The sequence below is a fragment of the Hyaena hyaena genome, unplaced genomic scaffold (genome assembly GCF_003009895.1).
Source record: "Hyaena hyaena isolate Hyena2069 unplaced genomic scaffold, ASM300989v1 scaffold_18, whole genome shotgun sequence".
NCBI lineage: Eukaryota > Metazoa > Chordata > Mammalia > Carnivora > Hyaenidae > Hyaena > Hyaena hyaena.
This window is the reverse complement of record NW_024080649.1, coordinates 1,300,743-1,319,741: the sequence shown is the minus strand read 5'-3', so window position 1 is coordinate 1,319,741 and position 18,999 is coordinate 1,300,743. Positions and strand designations below refer to the sequence as shown.

The window sequence follows — 18,999 nt, the reverse complement described above, 5'->3', positions numbered from 1 at the left end:
GGAAAGCCGGAGTTGGAAAAAAGTTCGTTATTTTTCCCTCAATGGGTTGCCCAGTAAGTTGGCCTGTGTACTGTTCTGGGACCCTGAAATATGACAACTCAGGGCTATAGGGCTACTGGCTGAGGCTACCCTAACTCGGCAAGGCTTAGACTTGTTGGAGGCGTCTCAGTGGGGCCAAGATAGGCCTAGAAAAGTAGGAAAGGAGGTTATTCTTACTATTTCCAGAGAGTATGAGCTCACTCTAGCTCCTACAAAGGCATGCAGCTCAAAGAAATTTATGGCTCCTCTGTACATGCTCCTTTTGGGAACCCCCATAAAATTCAGAGATCTGTGGATTTTATTTATAACTCAGAAGTGTGTGAACTTGGTGATCTTCATGTCTCATTACTGTGGCAATAGCTTGCCTTCCCTGCAGAGTACCTGGGTGAGAGGAGCAAATAAGTGTGTAATCTTTCCACCTGTCTCTCTGACATGACCCTGGAGATGAAGAGAAGCACAACATGGAGTGAGGCTGACAGTTCTTCACCCTTTACATGCTCTGGCAACATTAGCTACCTGGACGACCCTGAAGCAGAACCACTTTATCTTTACTGTTGATTAAAAAAAAATTTTTTTAATGTTTATATAATTTTGAGAGAGAGAGCATGAGTAGGGGAGGAGCAGAGAGAGGGAGACACAGAATCTGAAGCAGGCTCCAGGCTCCGAGGTGTCAGCACAGAGCCCAATGCAGGGCTTGAACTCACAGATCTTGAGATCATGACCTGAGCTAAAGTCAGATGCTTAACCAACTGAGCTCCACCCCCCCCCCCACAAGGTGCCCCTACCCTTGATTTTTTAAATGCCCAACTAAACAGGATTAAAAGAAAGATTGCGTCTTGGGTCTGAAATACAGGTACTCCTGTGTAAAGTGAGCCCAAAGCTAACATTCAGAAGCTTTATCTCTGCTCCAGACCACACCAGTCTTCTCTCTTATCTCTAACTCCTCTTCTGTCCTCCCCTACTCCACATGGTCCTCAATCTATTCCTCTTATAGAGAAAGCTTCTCAAACACAAATGTCATTCCTTAGCTTTCCCAGTCTAAAATCTTCAAGGAGTCATACAGCCTAGCTCCTACTCATCTCCTCTTAGCCCCTCAGTTCCCTTGATGGACCATGTTCCTTTCCACTGCTTCTGCCCTTGGCCCTAGGCTTTGCCCATTACCTCCTATTCATTCGTCACATCTCAGTTGAAAGACCATTTCTTTAGAGGCACCTGGCTGGCTCAGTTGGAAGAATGTGTGACTCTTGATCTTGGGGTCATGAGTTAGAGCCCCACGTTGGGTATTATTTTATTACTTAAAATAAATTAAAAAAAAATCATTTCTTGAGGTGCCTGGGTGGCTTAGTTGGTTAAGCGTCCGACTTTCGCTTAGGTCATGATCTCACGGTTCGTGGGTTCGAGCCCCGCGTTGGGCTCTGTGCTGACTGCCAGCTCAGAGCCTGGAGCCTGTTTCAGTCTGTGACTCCCTCTCTCTCTGACCCTCCCCTGCTCACACTGTCTCTCTCTCTGTCTCCTAGAAATAAATAAACATTAAAAAAAAAATCATTTCTTTAGAGGACATTTCCTGACACTACACCTCCTAGACTAGGACAGGTTTATATATTCTCCTAACATCATGACCCACATCTTCCCTGCCCTTCAATCCCTCTGGGGTCTCCAGACTCTTTTACTCTGCATTCTTGGCCTGGGGGACTCTGCATGCCCCCTCTGTTGCCATGGTACTTATTTTTCAAGCTTCCATTCAAACAAGTCCTCACTGATGCCTTCTCCAATTCTCCAGAGTGGGAATTTCTTCCTCTGCCTCCCCCCTCTTTCTCCAGGGCATTTATGGGCTTGTATTTATGTATGCATGTATATATGCATTTATTTAACTATTTTTAAATGTTTATTTTTGAGAGGGAGAGCATGAGTGGGGAAGGGGCAGAGAGGGAGGGGAACAGAGGATTCAAAGCAAGCTCTCTACTGACAGCAGAGAGCCAGATGTAGGGCTCAAAGTCTCAAACTGTGAGATGATAACCTGAGCCAAAATTGGGAGGCAGACAGTTAATTGACTGAGCCACCCAAGTGCCCCTAAGCTTAAATTTAGACCTGTTTCATACCAGTACCAATCTTTGAGCTCCATGAGTTTTGCTCTTCTCCTTAACTAAATTGTTGGCTGCTCCTAAGCTGACACCACACATTGTCACCTTTTCACTATGGTGGGAGGAAACTCAAAACATGACTGATGAGCCAATCAATATAGATTATATGAAATTCCTTCTAACACAAAATACACCTGGCCAGTGATGATCTACCACAGTTTCAAGTGACACTCAGAAAAAGGTCTGATTTTTTTCTTTTTGACATTTTTAGCCAAATATATATATATATTTATTTATTTTTATATATTTATATATATTTTTTTAGGTTTATTTATTTATTCTGAGAGAGATAGCAATCAGAGGAGGGGCAAAGAAAGAAAATCCCAAGCAGGCTCTGCACTATCAACATGGAGCCTCACATGGGGCTCGAACTCAAGAGCAGTGAGATCATGACCTGGGCCAAAACCAAGAGCCAGATGCTTAACTGACTGAGCCACTGAGGCAGTGGCGCCTAGACATTTTTAAACAAATGTTTCTATGTGATATGATGCTTAGGATTAAGTGCCAATTATTTCTGAAGGCAGGAAGAAAGAAAGACTTGATGGGAGGAGATAAAAAGGGAAATAAAAAGGACCAATACAATGTAATCAGAATAAGATTTTCTCTTAATCTTGTGGGTAAATACCACCATACTAGTGGCAATGACACCAAGTGCCCCGCTGGGGCTAAGAGGGAAGCTACAGAGAAGGTGTTTAGCGCTAGCTCCATAAACTAGGCTCTGGAACAGAGTCTGAAACACTCTGTATTAGATACTGACCCGTGTCATGTGCCACTGGTGAGGAGGAAGACAGTGTGCTTTTCCCAAAGGGTGACGATCTCCCCAAATGATGACTCTTCTCAGGAGGTAGGAGTGCTTTCCCAGAATAACCTTTTTGCTCTTTATTCAGCTGCTGCAGCAGATACTCATTAGTTACCACCAGGGATCTGAAGCACAGGGGGAGGGAGGGAAGACATGAAATCATAAAAGCAAAGCAGATGCCATTCAGATCTGAAATGTTTACTAAAGACAAATGTAAAATGAAGTAACATCTTTAAATAGAAAGAACTGACCGATTTATGAGTGGGTTATTTTAGAGGCAGGCTGACAGTTTCTTTCTTCATTACAGTTCTGTCTGATTATGTTCCAGACCGACTGTAGCAATAACATAGTTCACATTTTATATAGTGATTGTTCTATCCTTTCTAAAGCACTTTCATGATGAGATAAGTAGAAGCATCTGACCAGGCCTCCAATTTCTATCCCCAGATCTTAACTTTAACTCCTTCTAATCTATCCTGCCTTTGCAGGATATTAATTAACTAATGGTACTAGTCATGACTGTATTCTTGGGCTCTGTATTACCATGTAATATTAAAAGCCATCAGAGACTAGCAAAAAAAAAAAAATGCATGCACAATGCTATTCATTTCAACACTGTTTATAATAGCAAAATACTGTCAATCTAAATGTCCCTCAATAGAGGACTAATTAAATAAATGCACAGTGGAGTCCTAGTCCTATGCAGTTATAAAAATGAATGAGAACTAACTCTATATATCACTGTGAACTTATTTCTAAGATAAAATGTTAAATCATTATGCTTCTTTTTATATTTGCCTGAATTTATCTTATTTTGTAGGTTTGACTTTGGGACCATTTAAATGTTTTTACATAATTATAAAACAAGGGGCACCTGGATGACTCAGTGGCTTGAGCGTCAGACTTCGGCTCAGGTCATGATCTCACAGTTCCGTGAGTTCGAGCCCCGCGTCAGGCTCTGTGCTGACAAAGCCTGGAGCCTGCTTCCCTTTCTGTGTTTCCCTTTCTCTCTCTGCTCCTCCCCTGCTTATGCTCTGTCTCTGTCTCTCAAAAGTAAATACATGTTAAAAAATATTAAAACAAGATTAAATAAAAGTAATTTGAAATTTACTTATGAATCAAAAACAATATGAAACAAATTAAAGCTATATATTGAATTGATGGTTTAACAACACACAGAAGAATTATTTCTTTTTATTTAACTTTTTTAACGTTTTGTTTATTTCTGACAGAGCGAAACAGTGTGAGCAGGGGAGGGTCAGAGAGAGAGGGAGACAGAATCTGAAGCAGGCTCCAGGCTCTGAGCTAGCCGTCAGCACAGAGCCGGACACGGGGCTCAAACCCACAAACTGTGTGATCATGACCTGAGCTGAAGTCGGACGATCAACCGACTGAGACACCCAGGCACCCCAGAAGAATTTTTTTAAAAAATTTTTAATGTTTATTTTTGAGAGACGGAGTGTGAATGGGGGAGGGGCAGAGAGAGAAGGAAACACAGAATCTGAAGCAGGCTCCAGACTCTGAGCTGTCAGCACAGAGCCTGACACAAGGCTCAAACTCACGAACCTGGAGATAATGACCTGAGCCAAGGTTGAATGCTTAACCAACTGAACCACCCAGGCGCACCCACAGAACAATTATTTCAGGTTACCTTAAAATATAGCAATTTGTATATTCCTTTAAGAGATATACCCTAGTGTTCTCAAAATGTAGTCCCCAAATGAGCAACAACAGCATCACCTGGAAACTTATTAGAATGTAAATTCTCTGTCCCTATCCCAGACCTGATGAATCAGAAACTCTGGGGGTGGGGGCCCAGCAATCTGCATTTCAACAAGTTCTTCAGGGGATTCTACTACCCCAGTTTGAGGAGGAGGATTTTATACTTCCTCTACTTTTGTATGTGTTTGAAATAACTATAATGGAAAGTAAAAAGAAAGAAAGAAAAAGCCATCTAGAATGGGTGTGGGTCTAATCCTCTGAATATGAAGCTATCCTTGAATTCACTAGCTATTCAGGAAGTGAAGTTTGGGAACAAAGGTTTGGGGATGGGGTTCTTATATTTAAACTTCATTGAAAGTCATAGTGAAGGTGTTTTGCAAATCAAAATGTCAAGAACTTCTGTAAATGTACCAATAGACTTGAGGCCTCTTCTGATTTGTCTAGCTGGCATCCTGAGGGTACTGTTCTTTCAAGAGGTTGATACTGTTGAGCTCTTCTAAAGAGAACACATATATTGGACATTCCACCACTCTCCTTAAGTGCTTGATGTCTCTTCTGAGACCATTAGGAGGCAGGCATTTTTCAGAAGAGCCAGATGGCTGATTTTAGGGGCATATAGTGACCAAGGAAAGCTAGCAGACTCAAACCAGGGTCTGTTGGAGCCAGTGAGAAACTACTTATTATTGAGGCGTTACAACCTGCTAATGCCAGCAAAGACATTTAGTCTCGTGTGTCCTGGAATACAGGAAGTTTACACACAGATACACCTAGATACATGAGATTACACACAGAATGAAGTTAATTTGAAAAGTATATAGATATTAACTTATCAAATAAGACAAAGCAGATACAGGAAAGTAAATGTTGGCTTCCAGAAGCAACAGAGGGTAGATAGACCCTCTCCTACCTTTGACTTTCATGGAGAAGGGCCACTGTCTCCTCCAGTTTTTTCAGCTGGGCAAGTTCTTGGTTTAGGCAAGCCACCTGCATGTTCAGCTGTTGGTTTTTGCGCAGAAGATCATCTACAAAGGGTACAGTAGCCAGGTGTGAACAAGATTCCAAGCCCCTATCTTTGAGCAGAGCTTAAGCAGTCAGGTGGACATCTTAAAGAATTGGGAGCCCCAATTCTAAACCTACCTCCATACTTTATTCACTATTCCCTCCCTTAGAGACAGCAGATACAGTGGTGGGAATAAGGGGTTTCGCAACAGAGAGATATGACTTAAAATTCAACCATTTAATATTGCACGTTAGTTTATTGTTCTGAGTTTCACTAGAGCAAATAACCCTACCCCACCACTGCTGTGAGGATTAGATCCTCACTTAGCATAGTGAACACATATTAGGTATCTGTATTCTCCATTTTAGTTTGTGAATGTATATCCTTCACTTCCTATAGTATATGTGAAAACATCTAGAACTGTGTCAGGCACATAGTACTTACAGGCACTGAGCACTTAAAGAAACTGAATTTGTAGTCAAGACACTCCTATCTAGCTCCCTAACTATGTTACCACTGCCTGCAAAAATGAAGTCGACAGGGCACCTGGGTGGCTTAGTCAGTTAAGCATCTGACTTCAGCTCAGGTCATGATCTCAGGGTTCATGAGTTTGAGCCCCATAACGAGCTCTGTGCTAACAGCTCACAGCCCGAAGCCTGCTTCAGATTCTGTCTCCCTCTCTCTGCCCTTCCCCCACTCACACTCTGTCTCTCTCATAAACAAACATTAAAAAAAAAAGTTTCATTGGTTTTTTTTTTAATTTTTTAATGTTTTATTTATTTCTAGGAGAGAGAGAGAGACAGCGTGAGCAGGGGAGGGTCAGAGAGAGAGGGAGTCACAGACTCTGAAACAGGCTCCAGGCTCTGAGCTGGCAGTCCGCACAGAGCCCGACGCAGGGCTCGAACCCACGAACCGCGAGATCATGACCTAAGCGAAAGTCGGACGCTTAACCGACTAAGCCACCCAGGCGCACCATTGTTGGTTTTTTTTAAAATGAAGTAAAAAAGCAGGAAATCTGGTCGTAAGGAAGTCTTCTAGAACAGTACTCCTTAAACGATAATGTGCTTACACCTGAGGATCTTGTTAAAAACAGATTCTGATTCAGTAGGTCTGAGGTGAAGCCCAATAATCTACATGTCTAAGTTCCCAGGTGAAGCTAATGTTTCTGATTTATGACTCACCCTTTGAGTAGCAAGTTTCTAGAAGGTGGAAAACAGGGCTACAACAGCTATATTTATCACCAGTAAGGTAAAATACAGTACTGGCTCTCATTGGGTGATTGAAAGTAGGTATCTAGCGAACATTTGTTTATTTTCAGAGCAGGTAAGTGGAGAAATCTTGATTATTCAGCTTTTAGATAATCAGATAGTGAGGAGTTTCAATTCTGGAAATTCTGTGCTGACTTCCAAATCAAGTTTCTCATATAAATCCAAATGCCCATAATGTTTGCTTAGGGGTGCTGACCTAGAGGTTTAATGTCAAGGGTAGACTTTATCTAAAATACTAGCTTGGGCCGCCTGGGTGGCTCAGTTGCTTAAGCATCTGACTTTGGCTCAGGTCACAGTTTGTGAGTCTGAGCCCCCCTTTGGGTGAGCTTGAACCCCACTCTGGGCTCTGAACTACCCCTCTCTCTCTGCACCTCAAGGTATTCTCTCTCTCTCTGTCTCTCTCTCTCCTGCCCCTCACTCACTCGTGCACTCTCTCTCAAAAAAAAAATCTTTAAAAAATAAAGTAAAATTCTGGTCTAAACTATGCTAGTAAAGTAGTACAAATTAAGATGTCAGTGGGATATTAATTTTCACTTATTACAATGGAAAAAAAAAAGAAAAAAAAACACAAAAAAATCCCGATTGTGGGCAAGAATGGAGTGAAAAGGGCATTTAAATAAACTCACTGCCGATGTGAAATAACTGTGCTTGGGAGCGATTTGACAATATGCAAAAACACCTAAAAAATGCCCACATCTTTTGACCTACTAATTCTACTTCTAGGAATGTCTCCTAGGAAAATAGTGTGAAATTTATGAACATAAACAGCTGTGTTATTTATCATACCATGAATATTAAGACTCTCAGCTCCATCAGAAGGGAAGAGACAATTTCAGAGGAGCATTTCCACTCAGGTCTTTATTCAAGCATTTCATTTCAAATATTCTGAATGTGTGGAAATTCTTTAGAATTATTTATGTAATATTACAGGAAATGCCTTTGCTATTAATAACATTAGGATGTAAAAATTCGATTGGTGATTGCCTAGGGTAGAGTAGGGAAAACTCACTGCACAAGGGTCTGAGGGAACTTTCTGGAGAAACAGAAATGTCCTACATTTTAATTAGGATGGAATTAAAAGAGTGTATATATTTGTCAAAACTCATCAAACTTAAAATGTGTGCATTGTGTTGCATGTGATTTATTTCTTAAAACATCAAGTCACTGGGGTGCCTGGGTGGCTCAGTTGGTTAAATGACCAACTCTGGATTTTGGCTCAGGTCATGATCTCACAGTTCATGAGTTTGGGCCCTGCATCAGGTTCTTCACTGACATGCAGAGGCTGCTTGGGATTCTTTCTCTCCCTCTCTCTGCTCCTCCCCTGCTCTCTCTCTCAATGTAAATAAACTTAAAAGAAAAAAGCAAGTCACGAATTTTATTTATTTCTTTAAAGGTTTTATTTTTCAGTAATCTCTACACCCAACATGGGACTCAAACTCACAACCCCAAGATTAAGAGTACCATGTTCTACCAAGTGAGCCAGCCAGGTGCCCCTCACAAAATTTAATTTTAAGTTAAAAATATATGTATGGGGTATGGTGAAAGAAAATATATGAAAAATAAGAGTGGAAGTAATTGCAGGGTAATGGGGTTATATTTTCCTTATATTTTTCAATCTTTCTATAAAGAACATGATCTTTTTTTAAAAATAAATCTCTACACCCAATGTGGGGCTCAAACTCACAACCCCAAAATCAAGATGTCATGCTCTACTGACTGAGCCAGCCAGGTGTCCATAGAACATGATCTTCTTCTATAATCAGAAAGTGTCAGTCTCCGAATGGATCAAGAAGATGTGGTCTATATATACAATGGAATACTACATGGCAATGAGAAAGAATGAAATCTGGCCATTTGTAGCAACATGGATGGAATTCGAGGGTGTTATGCTAAGAGAACTAAGTCAGGCAGAGGAGGACAGATACCATATGTTTTCACTCATGTGGAACAGGAGAAACTTACAGAGGACCATGGGGGAGAGGAAGGAAAAAGATAGTTAAGGAGAGGGAGGGAGGGAGGCAAACCATAAGAGACTCTTAAATACTGAGAACAACCTGAAGGTTGATGGGGTTGGGGGAGAGGGGAATATGGGTGATGGGCATGGAAGAGGGCACTTGTTGGGATGAGCACTGGGTGTTATATGGAAACCAACTTGACAATAAACTATTTAAAAAAAATTTTTTAACGTTTATTCATTTTTGAGACAGAGAGAGACAGAGCATGAGTAGGGAAGGGGCAGAGAGAGGGAGACACAGAATCCGAAGCAGGCTCCAGGCTCTGAGCTGAGAGCACAGAGCCTGATACGGGGCTCGAACTCACAGACTGTAAGATCATGACCTGGACTGAAGCTGGACGCTTCGCCGACTGAGCCACCCAGGCACCCTGACAATAAACTATTTAAAAAAGTGCCAATCTCAAAAATAAAGACAATAATAACATCTGCACTTGCTTTACACTGACAAAGAGCTTCATATGGTAACTCAAGCCACTGCATTACAGCTCTGAGGCAAGATGATTGTTTCTATCTGTCCTCTAGATGATGAAGTTAATTAAACAGGTCATCTATAAACACACCACATGTTGCTTTCCTGAACTCACCATAAGTATGGGACTGGTGTCCACTCATAGTCGAGGTGACAGCACCTTCTTCCAACTGCTGGATTTTTTCTGACAACATGAGGTTTTCCTCTAGCACTCTGACCAGTTTTTGCTTCAAACTTTCCTTTAGATCAGAAAACAAAATACAAGTACATTAAGAATCCGAAACCCTGAGGAGTCCTTTTAGAAGACTAAAGGACACTTTTCTCTGTTTAGTTATAAATTGAATGGAGGTCAGCATCTCTCTTTCTCATTAGAATTTTAATTCACTGGTGAACACAAGCATCACTTGGAGCTGCAATCTTTCCTGTAATTTATCCACTACTCTTGCAGAACAAGTGCTAAGTGCTTCTTTTGACCAGTAGCCAGCATTCTGAGTCACTTATCTAAAATTTCTAGAAACTCAAGTTGGTATGCGAAAATTCTCTGATGTTAAGAGAAGGGGTCAGGTGGGGGGAAAGCCTAAGGATAGGAGTCCCTTCTTCCCTTCCCAAAGTCAACAGCCTAATGCTCTAGGAATGGCCCCCAGTTCAGGACTCTCTGTTCCATCAGAAGGGAGGAAAGACAATCCCCAAGACATCTACCTTCCCTAATTACAATTAAATCATAATCTTCCAAAGTGTGAACCTAAGTATTTTCATTCTAGGGTCATTTTTTTTTTCTTTTTCCAAGTCTTTAGAATTTTTGGAATAGGGCTAGGATTAGGGAGTCATCCCCTGCAGAACTTCCAAGTGGTCCCTATGCTGGCAAAAAGTTTTGTGTTCCTGATTTTCTCAGACTGACTTTTCTGTATTTTGGTTCAGGAACATCTAGGTCCATGGTGATGATGATCTTTATGCCACAAAGCTGTTCTAGTCTTGCTTCTCTGTCCTTTTCTAATAAAGGAACAGTAGGAATGGAAGATGAGAGAGGCATACCATGTCATTAGGGACCACCTGTCCGGCCTCCTTCAGTTCCATCTCTCTCCTGTGGAAGGTTTTTGATGTATCTTCAGGATGTGAGTGACACCACTGCTGGGAAGGAGCAGGGACTACCAATGTCAGGAGTAAATCTCGGGCAGGACCTGCCAAAAATTCAGGTTGGGTACACGGGCCAATCTTAAAAACTAAAGCACAGAATTCCTAGTCAATACCTACCAGCTCCTTAGGACAAATATAGTAATCTAATATTTCCTTTCTACAAGAATTTAGGGGTGCCTGGGTGGCTCAGTTGATTAAATGTCCGACTCTTGATTTTGACTCTTGATTTTTGGATCTCATGGTTCTTGGGATTGAACGCTGCATCGGGCTTTGTGCTGACAGCATGGAGGCTGCTTGGGATTCTCTCTCCCCCTGCCTCTCTGCCCCTCCCCTGCTTGTACTCTCTCTCTCTCTCTCTCTCAAAATAAACAAACTTAAAAACATTTTTTAGTAAGTGGCTGTGAGAGGTGTTTCATAGTGGATAAGAAATTCTATCCCATGTCCCCTGTGGAGAAATAATAGGAGACCGTCATGGGTACAATAGCCCTGTGCTATTCTCTAGTCAATGAGGAATGGCTCCTGAGGATAATTTCCTACAAAATGAGAGCAAAAAGTCAATGTCAGAAGGAAAGTAACTATTTTTCCTGTATGTCCCTTTAGAAATTTAAATTAAAAAAATTAAGCCCAAACTGTAAAGTTTCTACTTTTTCCTAAATGTTTATCACCAACAAAAGTTCCTTGAACTCTTCTTCCATTAAGCAACAAATAAACATGTGAGGACAACATTTGCAGTACAATTTTCCCCCCAACTTCCTAAAAAAGAAGCCCTAAAAAGAGTCCAAGTCATTTACTCATTCAAATTTTTCAAATAATAACATTTCAATAGGCACCTCAGAATTTTGATGATCAAACCCAATTTTTATTGTATTCACTGTCCCAAGGATCATAAAATACTTTTGTAATCATTAACACTACCATGCTGTATTTTACATCTCATTGCTCTACATATTACCCAAAGACTACCAAAAAAGTCACAGAAGGGACAAAACAATTAGCACATGAGGGAAGATTGTTGATAAAACAAACAGGGAAGATTATGAGAAAAAATGCGGGAAGATTATGAGAATGTCAATTACCATGCCACTGAGAAATTTTAGTAAGGGATCGTAGGAACATTTTCCCTTGCAACTTCAGGGGACTGAGTGGGTTTTTTAGGAAGATAGAGTGGAACCAAGGTCTGAGCCCTTCTCCAGAAGCTGAAAATGCATTCACTTACCAAGAAACTTCTTGTTAAGGAGGAGAGAGCCAGAGCCATTCCAGTGCTTATCTACAAGCTCCAAGAGCTGTCTGAGGACAGTGGCCACATGGGAGGTTCTGGCAGAAATCGGGGGACTGTGGTTTCCTGGCAAACCATGCAAACTGCCCAGGTCACTAGAGAGAGGCTCAAGAAAAAAGAAAAAAAAAAAACCTTTTGTCATTCTTACACAATAAGGGAAGTAAGAATCTGGACATTTTAAGTGTTAACATTAAAAAAAAAAAAAAGAAAAAGGAAAAAAGGAGAGCCTGGGTAGCTCAGTCGGTTAAAGCAGCAACTTCAGCTCAGGTTATGATCTTGAGGCTCCTGAGTTGGAGCCCAGAGTTGGGCTCTGTGCTCACAGCTCAGAGCCCGGAGCCTGCTTTGGATTCTGTGTCTCCCTCTCTCTCTGCCCCTCCCTTGCTTGTGCTTTGTCTGTCTATCTCTCTCAAAAAATAAACATTAAACAAAAATTTTGTTTAAAAAAAAGACGGTTTCAGGGGCGCCTGGGTGGCTTAGTCGGTTAAGCGTCCGACTTTCGCTTGGGTCATGATCTCGCCGTTCGTGGGTTCGAGCCCCGCGTCGGGCTCTGTGCTGACTGCCAGCTCGGAGCCTGGAGCCTGTTTCAGTCTGTGACTCCCTCTCTCTCTGACCCTCCCCTGCTCACGCTGTCTCTCTCTCTCTCCTAGAAATAAATAAAAAAAAAAAACATTAAAAAAAAAAAAAAAGACGGTTTCATCTTTCAGTTTGGATTTGAATAGAATATTATTTATGTCCAAGGTAAACACAGTATATTCAAGGATTATTTATTTATTTATTTGTTTATTATTTCTGAGAGAGAGACAGCATGAGCAGGGGAGGGTCAGAGCGAGAGGGAGATACAGAATCCGAAGCAGGCTCCAGGCTCTGAACTAGCTGTCAGCACAGAGCCCAACGGGGGGCTCGAACCCACAAACCGTGAGATCATGACCTGAGCCAAAGTCGGAAGCTTAACCGACTGAGCCACTCAGGCGCCCCTCAAGGATAATTTAAAAGATAATGGTATATTCTACCATAATCTTCTGTAGAAAGTTTTAGAAGAAAACTTAAGTTTTGACACCTACATCTATGGCTCAATATATTATATTATGTAATATAAAAAGATTAAACTTGCAAAACATCAAAAAATTTTTATTCATTTTAGAGAGAGACAGAACAACATGAAGTGGGGAAAGGCAGACGGAAGGAGAGAGAGAGAGAGAGAGAATCCCAAGCAGGCTCCACATGTCAGTGCAGAGCCCAACATGGGGCTTGAACTCATGAAACTATGAAATCATGACCTGAGCCAAAACTGAAAGTTGGATGCTTAACTGACTAAGCTACCCAGGAGCCCTGTAAAACATTTTAAAAAGGTATTATATACCATAAAATGCAGAGTATTTTTTAAATTGTAACTAATAACCTTATATTTAATATGTTAATATATGATAAACATAAATGTTCTGTAACATTTTAAATGTTATATGTTAAATGTTATTGTTGGACCCAGTACTAAAGATACTTTTTTTCTCTTTTTTAAAAATGTTTATTTATTTTGAGAGAGAGAGAGAGAGAGAGTTAGTGCCCACACATAGGAACAGGGGAAGTGCAGAGGGAGAGAAAATCTTAAGCAGGCTTCATGCCCAGCACAAAGCCCAACCTGAGGCTTGATCCCACGAACCCTGAGATCATGACCTGAGTAGTAATCAAGAATCAGATGCTTAACTGACTGAGCCACCCAGACGCACCCAAACTTACTTTTATTTAGTAAGAATCTTATATAGAAAGATGGATAGCTAGATATTCATTCAGATATTTATATTTATATATTTAAGTTTATTTTTCTTTATTTTGAGAGAGAGAGAAAGAGAGAGCAAGTGGGGAAGGGGCAGAGATAGAGGTAGACAGAATCCCAGGCAAGCTCTGCACTGTCAGCACAGAGCCTGATGCAGGGCTTGAACTCACAAACCTGAGATAATGACCTGAGCATAAATCAAGAATCAGATGGTTAACCAACTGAGCCACCAGGCACTCCTCTACCAGTCTTTTTTGTAGGGTCTCGTGGATTTCAAGAAAACTCAAAACAGCCAAATTATTCAGAATCATTTGATATAAAAAAACTATAGATGATAATTAGCTAATGCTATCATATCTGACAACTGTGAAGCAAAACATATTAATGACCTGAGTCACACACATGGCCTATGGTTAATAGAGAAAGGCATTACAAATGGGATAAACATTTATTCAACAGATCTGTACCGAGTACTGATCATGTGCATGGACAGTTCTGTATAAGGACTGTGAACATATGAAGAGGTAAAGGATGAGGAACTTTAAGAAGTTAACCTGACTGGGGAGAAAAGTCATAAAACTTTACCCGACAAAGCACCTAAGAGGAACTTGTCAAAAAGAATATTTACTGACATTAGTTTTTCATGTGTTGATAATTTTGTGTGTATGATGGAAAAATTTGGAAACATATATGACTTTACTCATTTTCTTTCATTTATCACAATGTGGTAAGAGTTGGGGATAAATTTTATGAATGTTGGAATAATTTTGTTACTTTTTATGAGTCTTTTAATTTTTAAAGTTTTTTTTTTTAGGTTTATTTATGGGGCACCTTGGTGGCTCTATTGGTTAAGCATCCAAGTTCGGCTCAGGTCATGATCTCACCATTCATGAGTCAACCCCCACGTCAGGCTCTGTGTTGATAGCACAGAGCCTAGAGCCTGCTTCAGATCCTGTGTCTCCCCTGCTCTCACTCTGTCTCTCTTTCTCTCTCTCAAAAATAAATAAACATTAAAACAATTTTTTAAGTTTATTTATTTATTTTGAGAGAGAGAGAGAGGGACAGAATGTCAATGCAGAGTTGAACTTGGGGTTTGAACTCACAAACTATGAAATCATGACCTGAGCTGATATCAAGAGTTGAATGCTTAGCTGACTGAGCCACTCAGATGTCCCTGAGTCTTTTAGTTTTCAACAAATTATCCCTCATTTTTTTTTCTAATTTACTAAAAAAAATTTTAATGTTTATTTATTTTTGAGTGAGAAAGACACAGAGTGTGAGCGGGGGAGGGGTAGAGAGAGAGGGAGACACAGAATCTGAAGCAGGCTCCAAGCTGTCAGCACAGAGCCCGATGTGGGGCTTGAACCATGAACTGTAAGATCATGACCTGAGCTGAAGTCAGACGGCAGATGGTTAACTGACTGAGCCACCCACGAGTCTCACCGCACGGTTTGTTTTTTTTTTACATTAATTTTTATATTTCGCCTATGATTCCAAAGTCAGTTGTTCAAAATTTCTAAAGACAAATTCATGTTCAGTTTAATTTTGTGTATTATGGGATTATTTTAACTTTTTAGACATTTTAAGCAATTTTCTCACTAATACCTTTCTAGAAACTGAGGTGTATTTTAAAAAATATTTATATTCAAGCAGCTCTTTCACAGCTTTCCACATAGTATCGGGGCGCTTGTGTGACTCAGTTGGTTGATCATCTGACTCTTGATTTCAGCTCAGGTCATAATCTCATGGTTTGTGAATTCAACCCCCATATTGGGCTCTGCACTGAAAGCATGAAGCCTGCTTGGGATTCTCTTCTGCCTCTCTCTCTGACCCTCTCTCATTCTTTCTCTCTCTCAAAATAAACTTTATTAAAAAAATAGTATCTAAAAGGAAAAGAGAAATGAAAGTTTTTAAGATGGTCCAGGAAAATGAATTGAGGTTTTAATTGCTGTTTTAACCCTATAACATGAAACAGAGGTAAAAAAAAAAAATTCCTAGATGGGGTGCCTGGGTGGCTCAGTTGGTTAAGTGTCTGACTTCAGCTCAGGTCATGATCTTGTGGTTTGTGAGTTTGAGCCCTGCGTGGGGCTCTGTGCTGACAGTTCAGATGCTGGAGCCTGCTTTGGATTCTGAGTCTCCCTTTATCTCTGCCCTTCCCCCATTCATGCTCTGTCTCTGTCTCTCAAAAATGAAATAAAAACATTAAAAAAATTTTCCTAGAACATGTATTATTAATATAGCATCCCAAATATTCTAAGTATGCTGTACCTTCACCCTAAAAACATTAACACAGTGCTCTTGTCTGGAAAAATAGGCATTGGTGGCTGAAAATGGGAAAAATGGGACCAAAAAGCCAAGAAAGTACCACAAGACCGCCCCCTTTAGTGCATAAAAATTATAATGACCTCCAAAATTTGAAAACTGAATAAGCATTTAGAGTAAAAAAACCCAACCACCAAACCAAAACAAAACCTTGTAAACCCATGCCAATGTGCAAAAAAATTCCAAAAATTGAAAAATAAGTAGTAGCTATTTTTTTACTAAATCCTCTGCTCCCTTACAGAGTAGTAAATGATTGAATGACAAGGGGTTCCTATGACAAAACGTCATGGGTTCAAGGGAAGAGAGGGCTCTGAGAGGGTGGTTCCTTAACTAAAGAGAAGAAGGCCTTATGATGGAAGCAAGACCTGAAGAAAAATTAATATTCAAACAGATGAGAATGAAAGGCATTCTCCATGGAGAGATGTCAGCAAAAACACTGACAAAACTTACTAAGAACTGAATAGCAATAAAGTTCTATTGTACAACACTATCGTGCTATATGTTGGAATGGTTCTTGATTTGTTGTTCATTCTCTGAACTACTCTTAGCTAAAAATCCTTTGCATAATCTAATTCATCTTCTGCTTGCTCCTACTTTGAAAAAGAATTGGAATAACTTTAATTTCTAGACAGATAAGCAGTGCTTTTAGAATAAAGGTCTCTAGCAAGTTAATCACATATGGTTAAAGCAAATGTGTGAGCATGGTAAAGATTATAACTATCAGTGCTACAAAGCTCACTCTCAGCCATTTCAGAACCCCCAGCAACTTCTGCATTCCCTGCTGTGGTAAACTGTCTGCCACTTCTTATTATCCAAGTATGTCCCCATAAAATTTATGCTCTGGAAGTAGATTAGGGAATGTTCTCCCTGTGACAGAAATAAGAAAATGCAGCAGAAGCAGAATGACTTCCCCAAAGGCAGAAGAATCACAGGCTTTAGCCTGGCAGTATTAACCATTGGCCTCTAAAAATCCTTTTGAATTTGTAGCACCCTTGGTCAGAATTACTGCCACCCCAAAAGAACCCCATTGTGGTCTTGGACCTGACAAGTTTCTTGTATAAGCAAACAAACCAATACTTGCCTTGCTGCCAGTAGCATCTCGGTAACCAATCTTTGGATTCAGGGTGGCAAGGATATTGTCCTTCCGTTTGAACCCTCTCCTTGATGGGCTTAATGATCCCTTGGTCAAACTCTCTCTGTTTTCTGAGGTCCCAGGAGGCAACAGCAGTGTCCGTAGAGAGTCTCCCAGGATAGAGTTATTTGGGAAAGGACCATGTGCTGGTGTTAAATCACCGAGACTGGTAGATAAGTGTTGCTCTACATTGACCAGTAAAGCAGGGTCACTGTTGAAGTGGGTTGTGGCATACAGATCTGTGAAGGAAACAGCCTGGGAGGTGACCCTGCCTTTTAACATTCTCATATCTCACTTCCAACCTTACCCCACCTGGAGTCCAATGGTCATAATAACCTCTTCCTACGATACACCCTCAACTCTCTGGATCCCTTCTCTTCCACCCCTCCACCTGACAAAACCCAACTCTGGCTAATCCAAGTGTCCATGTACTCTAAGCCTACATGAGGGCCATAGGCAGTGGCTGGAGAACAACATGCATCTCTTCTCACTGTCTTCACTTTAAACTCATGACCACTGTTAGGGTGCCTGGGTGGCTCAGTCGGTTGAGCATCTGACTTCAGCTCAGGTCATGATCTCACAGTTCGTGGGTTCGAGCCCCACGTCGGGCTCTGTGCTGACAGCTAGCTCAGAGCCTGGAGCCTGTTTCAGATTCTATGTCTCCCTCTCTCTCTGACCCTCCCCTGCTCATGCTGTCTCTTTCTCAGAAATAAATAAAACATTTAAAAAATTAAAAAATAAATAAATAAATAAACTCATGACCACTGTCTTCATTGGGCCCTCTACTGCCCAGCTATCCTAATACACTACTCTAGTCAATTTACTATTCTATTCCCTGAAATGACTATTTAACATCTCTCTTCTTAAACTTTCAACACTTTTTCCTCTTTCCTCACTCTTAGATTCTGACCTCTTTATTTTCCTGAGAAAAACAGGCAATCAAAGAAAACATCTACATGATCCCAACTAAATCTACCAACTCACTTGGATTTGTGTTTATAAATTCTCAGCCTCCTAAGTGTCTATCAACGGACGAATGGATCAAGAAGATGTGGTTTATCTATACCATGGAATACTACATGGCAATGAGAAACAATGAAATCTGGCCATGTGTAGCCACATGGATGGACCTTGAGGGTGTTATGCTGAGTGAAATAAGTCAGGCAGAGAAGGACAAATATCATATGTTTGCACGTATAGGAGGATTAGGAGGAACTTAACTGAGGAACAAGGGGGAGAAGAAGGGGGAAATGGTGGGGGAAAGGGAGAGAGGCAAACCATGAAAGACTCTTGAATGCTGACAAAAACTGAAGACTGATGGATGTGGGGGGGAGGGGGGATGGGCATGGAGGAGGGCACTTGTGGGGATGAGCACTGGGTGTTATGTGGAAACTAATGTGACAATAAACTATTTGTAAAAAAAAATAAAAATAAAAAAATAAAATAAAATCTTAAAAAAAAAATAAATTCTCTGCCTTCTTTTCATAATAAAAATTGAACTATCTGTGCTTCTCTCTAAGGCCAACCTCTCCACTGGTGGACTGGATTCCATCCTCTTGACTACCTAAGGATTTTTTTCCCCTTGTAATTGTCCCTTTTCTCTCCTGCATCATTGGTGCCCCCTCTACTGGATCATTTCCATTACCATTTCCTTGATCCCATCCCCCCTCCGTCTACAGTTCCCTTTCTCTGCTTCCCTTCTCTGCAAATCTTCTTGAAAGCATTGTATATATTCCATAACTCTATTGCCGCTCCTTCAATTCTTTCTTGAACTCACCTCAATAAGTCTTTTATTAACCATGGGTCTCTTAAAGCTGCTTGCTAATATGTTGCCAAATACCATATATCTCATTGGACAAGTTTTTCCTGACCATTCTATCTAAAACATCACTTCCTCCTTATTAGTCTATAC

At 40.7% G+C, this 18,999-nt stretch overlaps 1 protein-coding gene across 1 annotated transcript in view; it reads right to left on the bottom strand.

The window, feature by feature from the left end:
* Positions 1–2,857: 2,857 nt before the first annotated feature.
* Positions 2,858–18,999, bottom strand: part of LRRC36 (leucine rich repeat containing 36) — a 51,558-nt gene continuing 35,416 nt past the window's right edge. Inside the window, exons 9-14 of the mRNA XM_039223502.1 lie at positions 17,037–17,326; positions 11,803–11,968; positions 10,485–10,630; positions 9,568–9,691; positions 5,609–5,723; positions 2,858–3,104 (exon numbers count right to left, since the gene is read on the bottom strand). Of these exons, the coding sequence (XP_039079433.1) occupies positions 2,879–3,104; positions 5,609–5,723; positions 9,568–9,691; positions 10,485–10,630; positions 11,803–11,968; positions 17,037–17,326 (1,067 nt within the window). The 3' untranslated portion in view covers positions 2,858–2,878. The remainder of the gene's footprint in view (positions 3,105–5,608; positions 5,724–9,567; positions 9,692–10,484; positions 10,631–11,802; positions 11,969–17,036; positions 17,327–18,999) is intronic.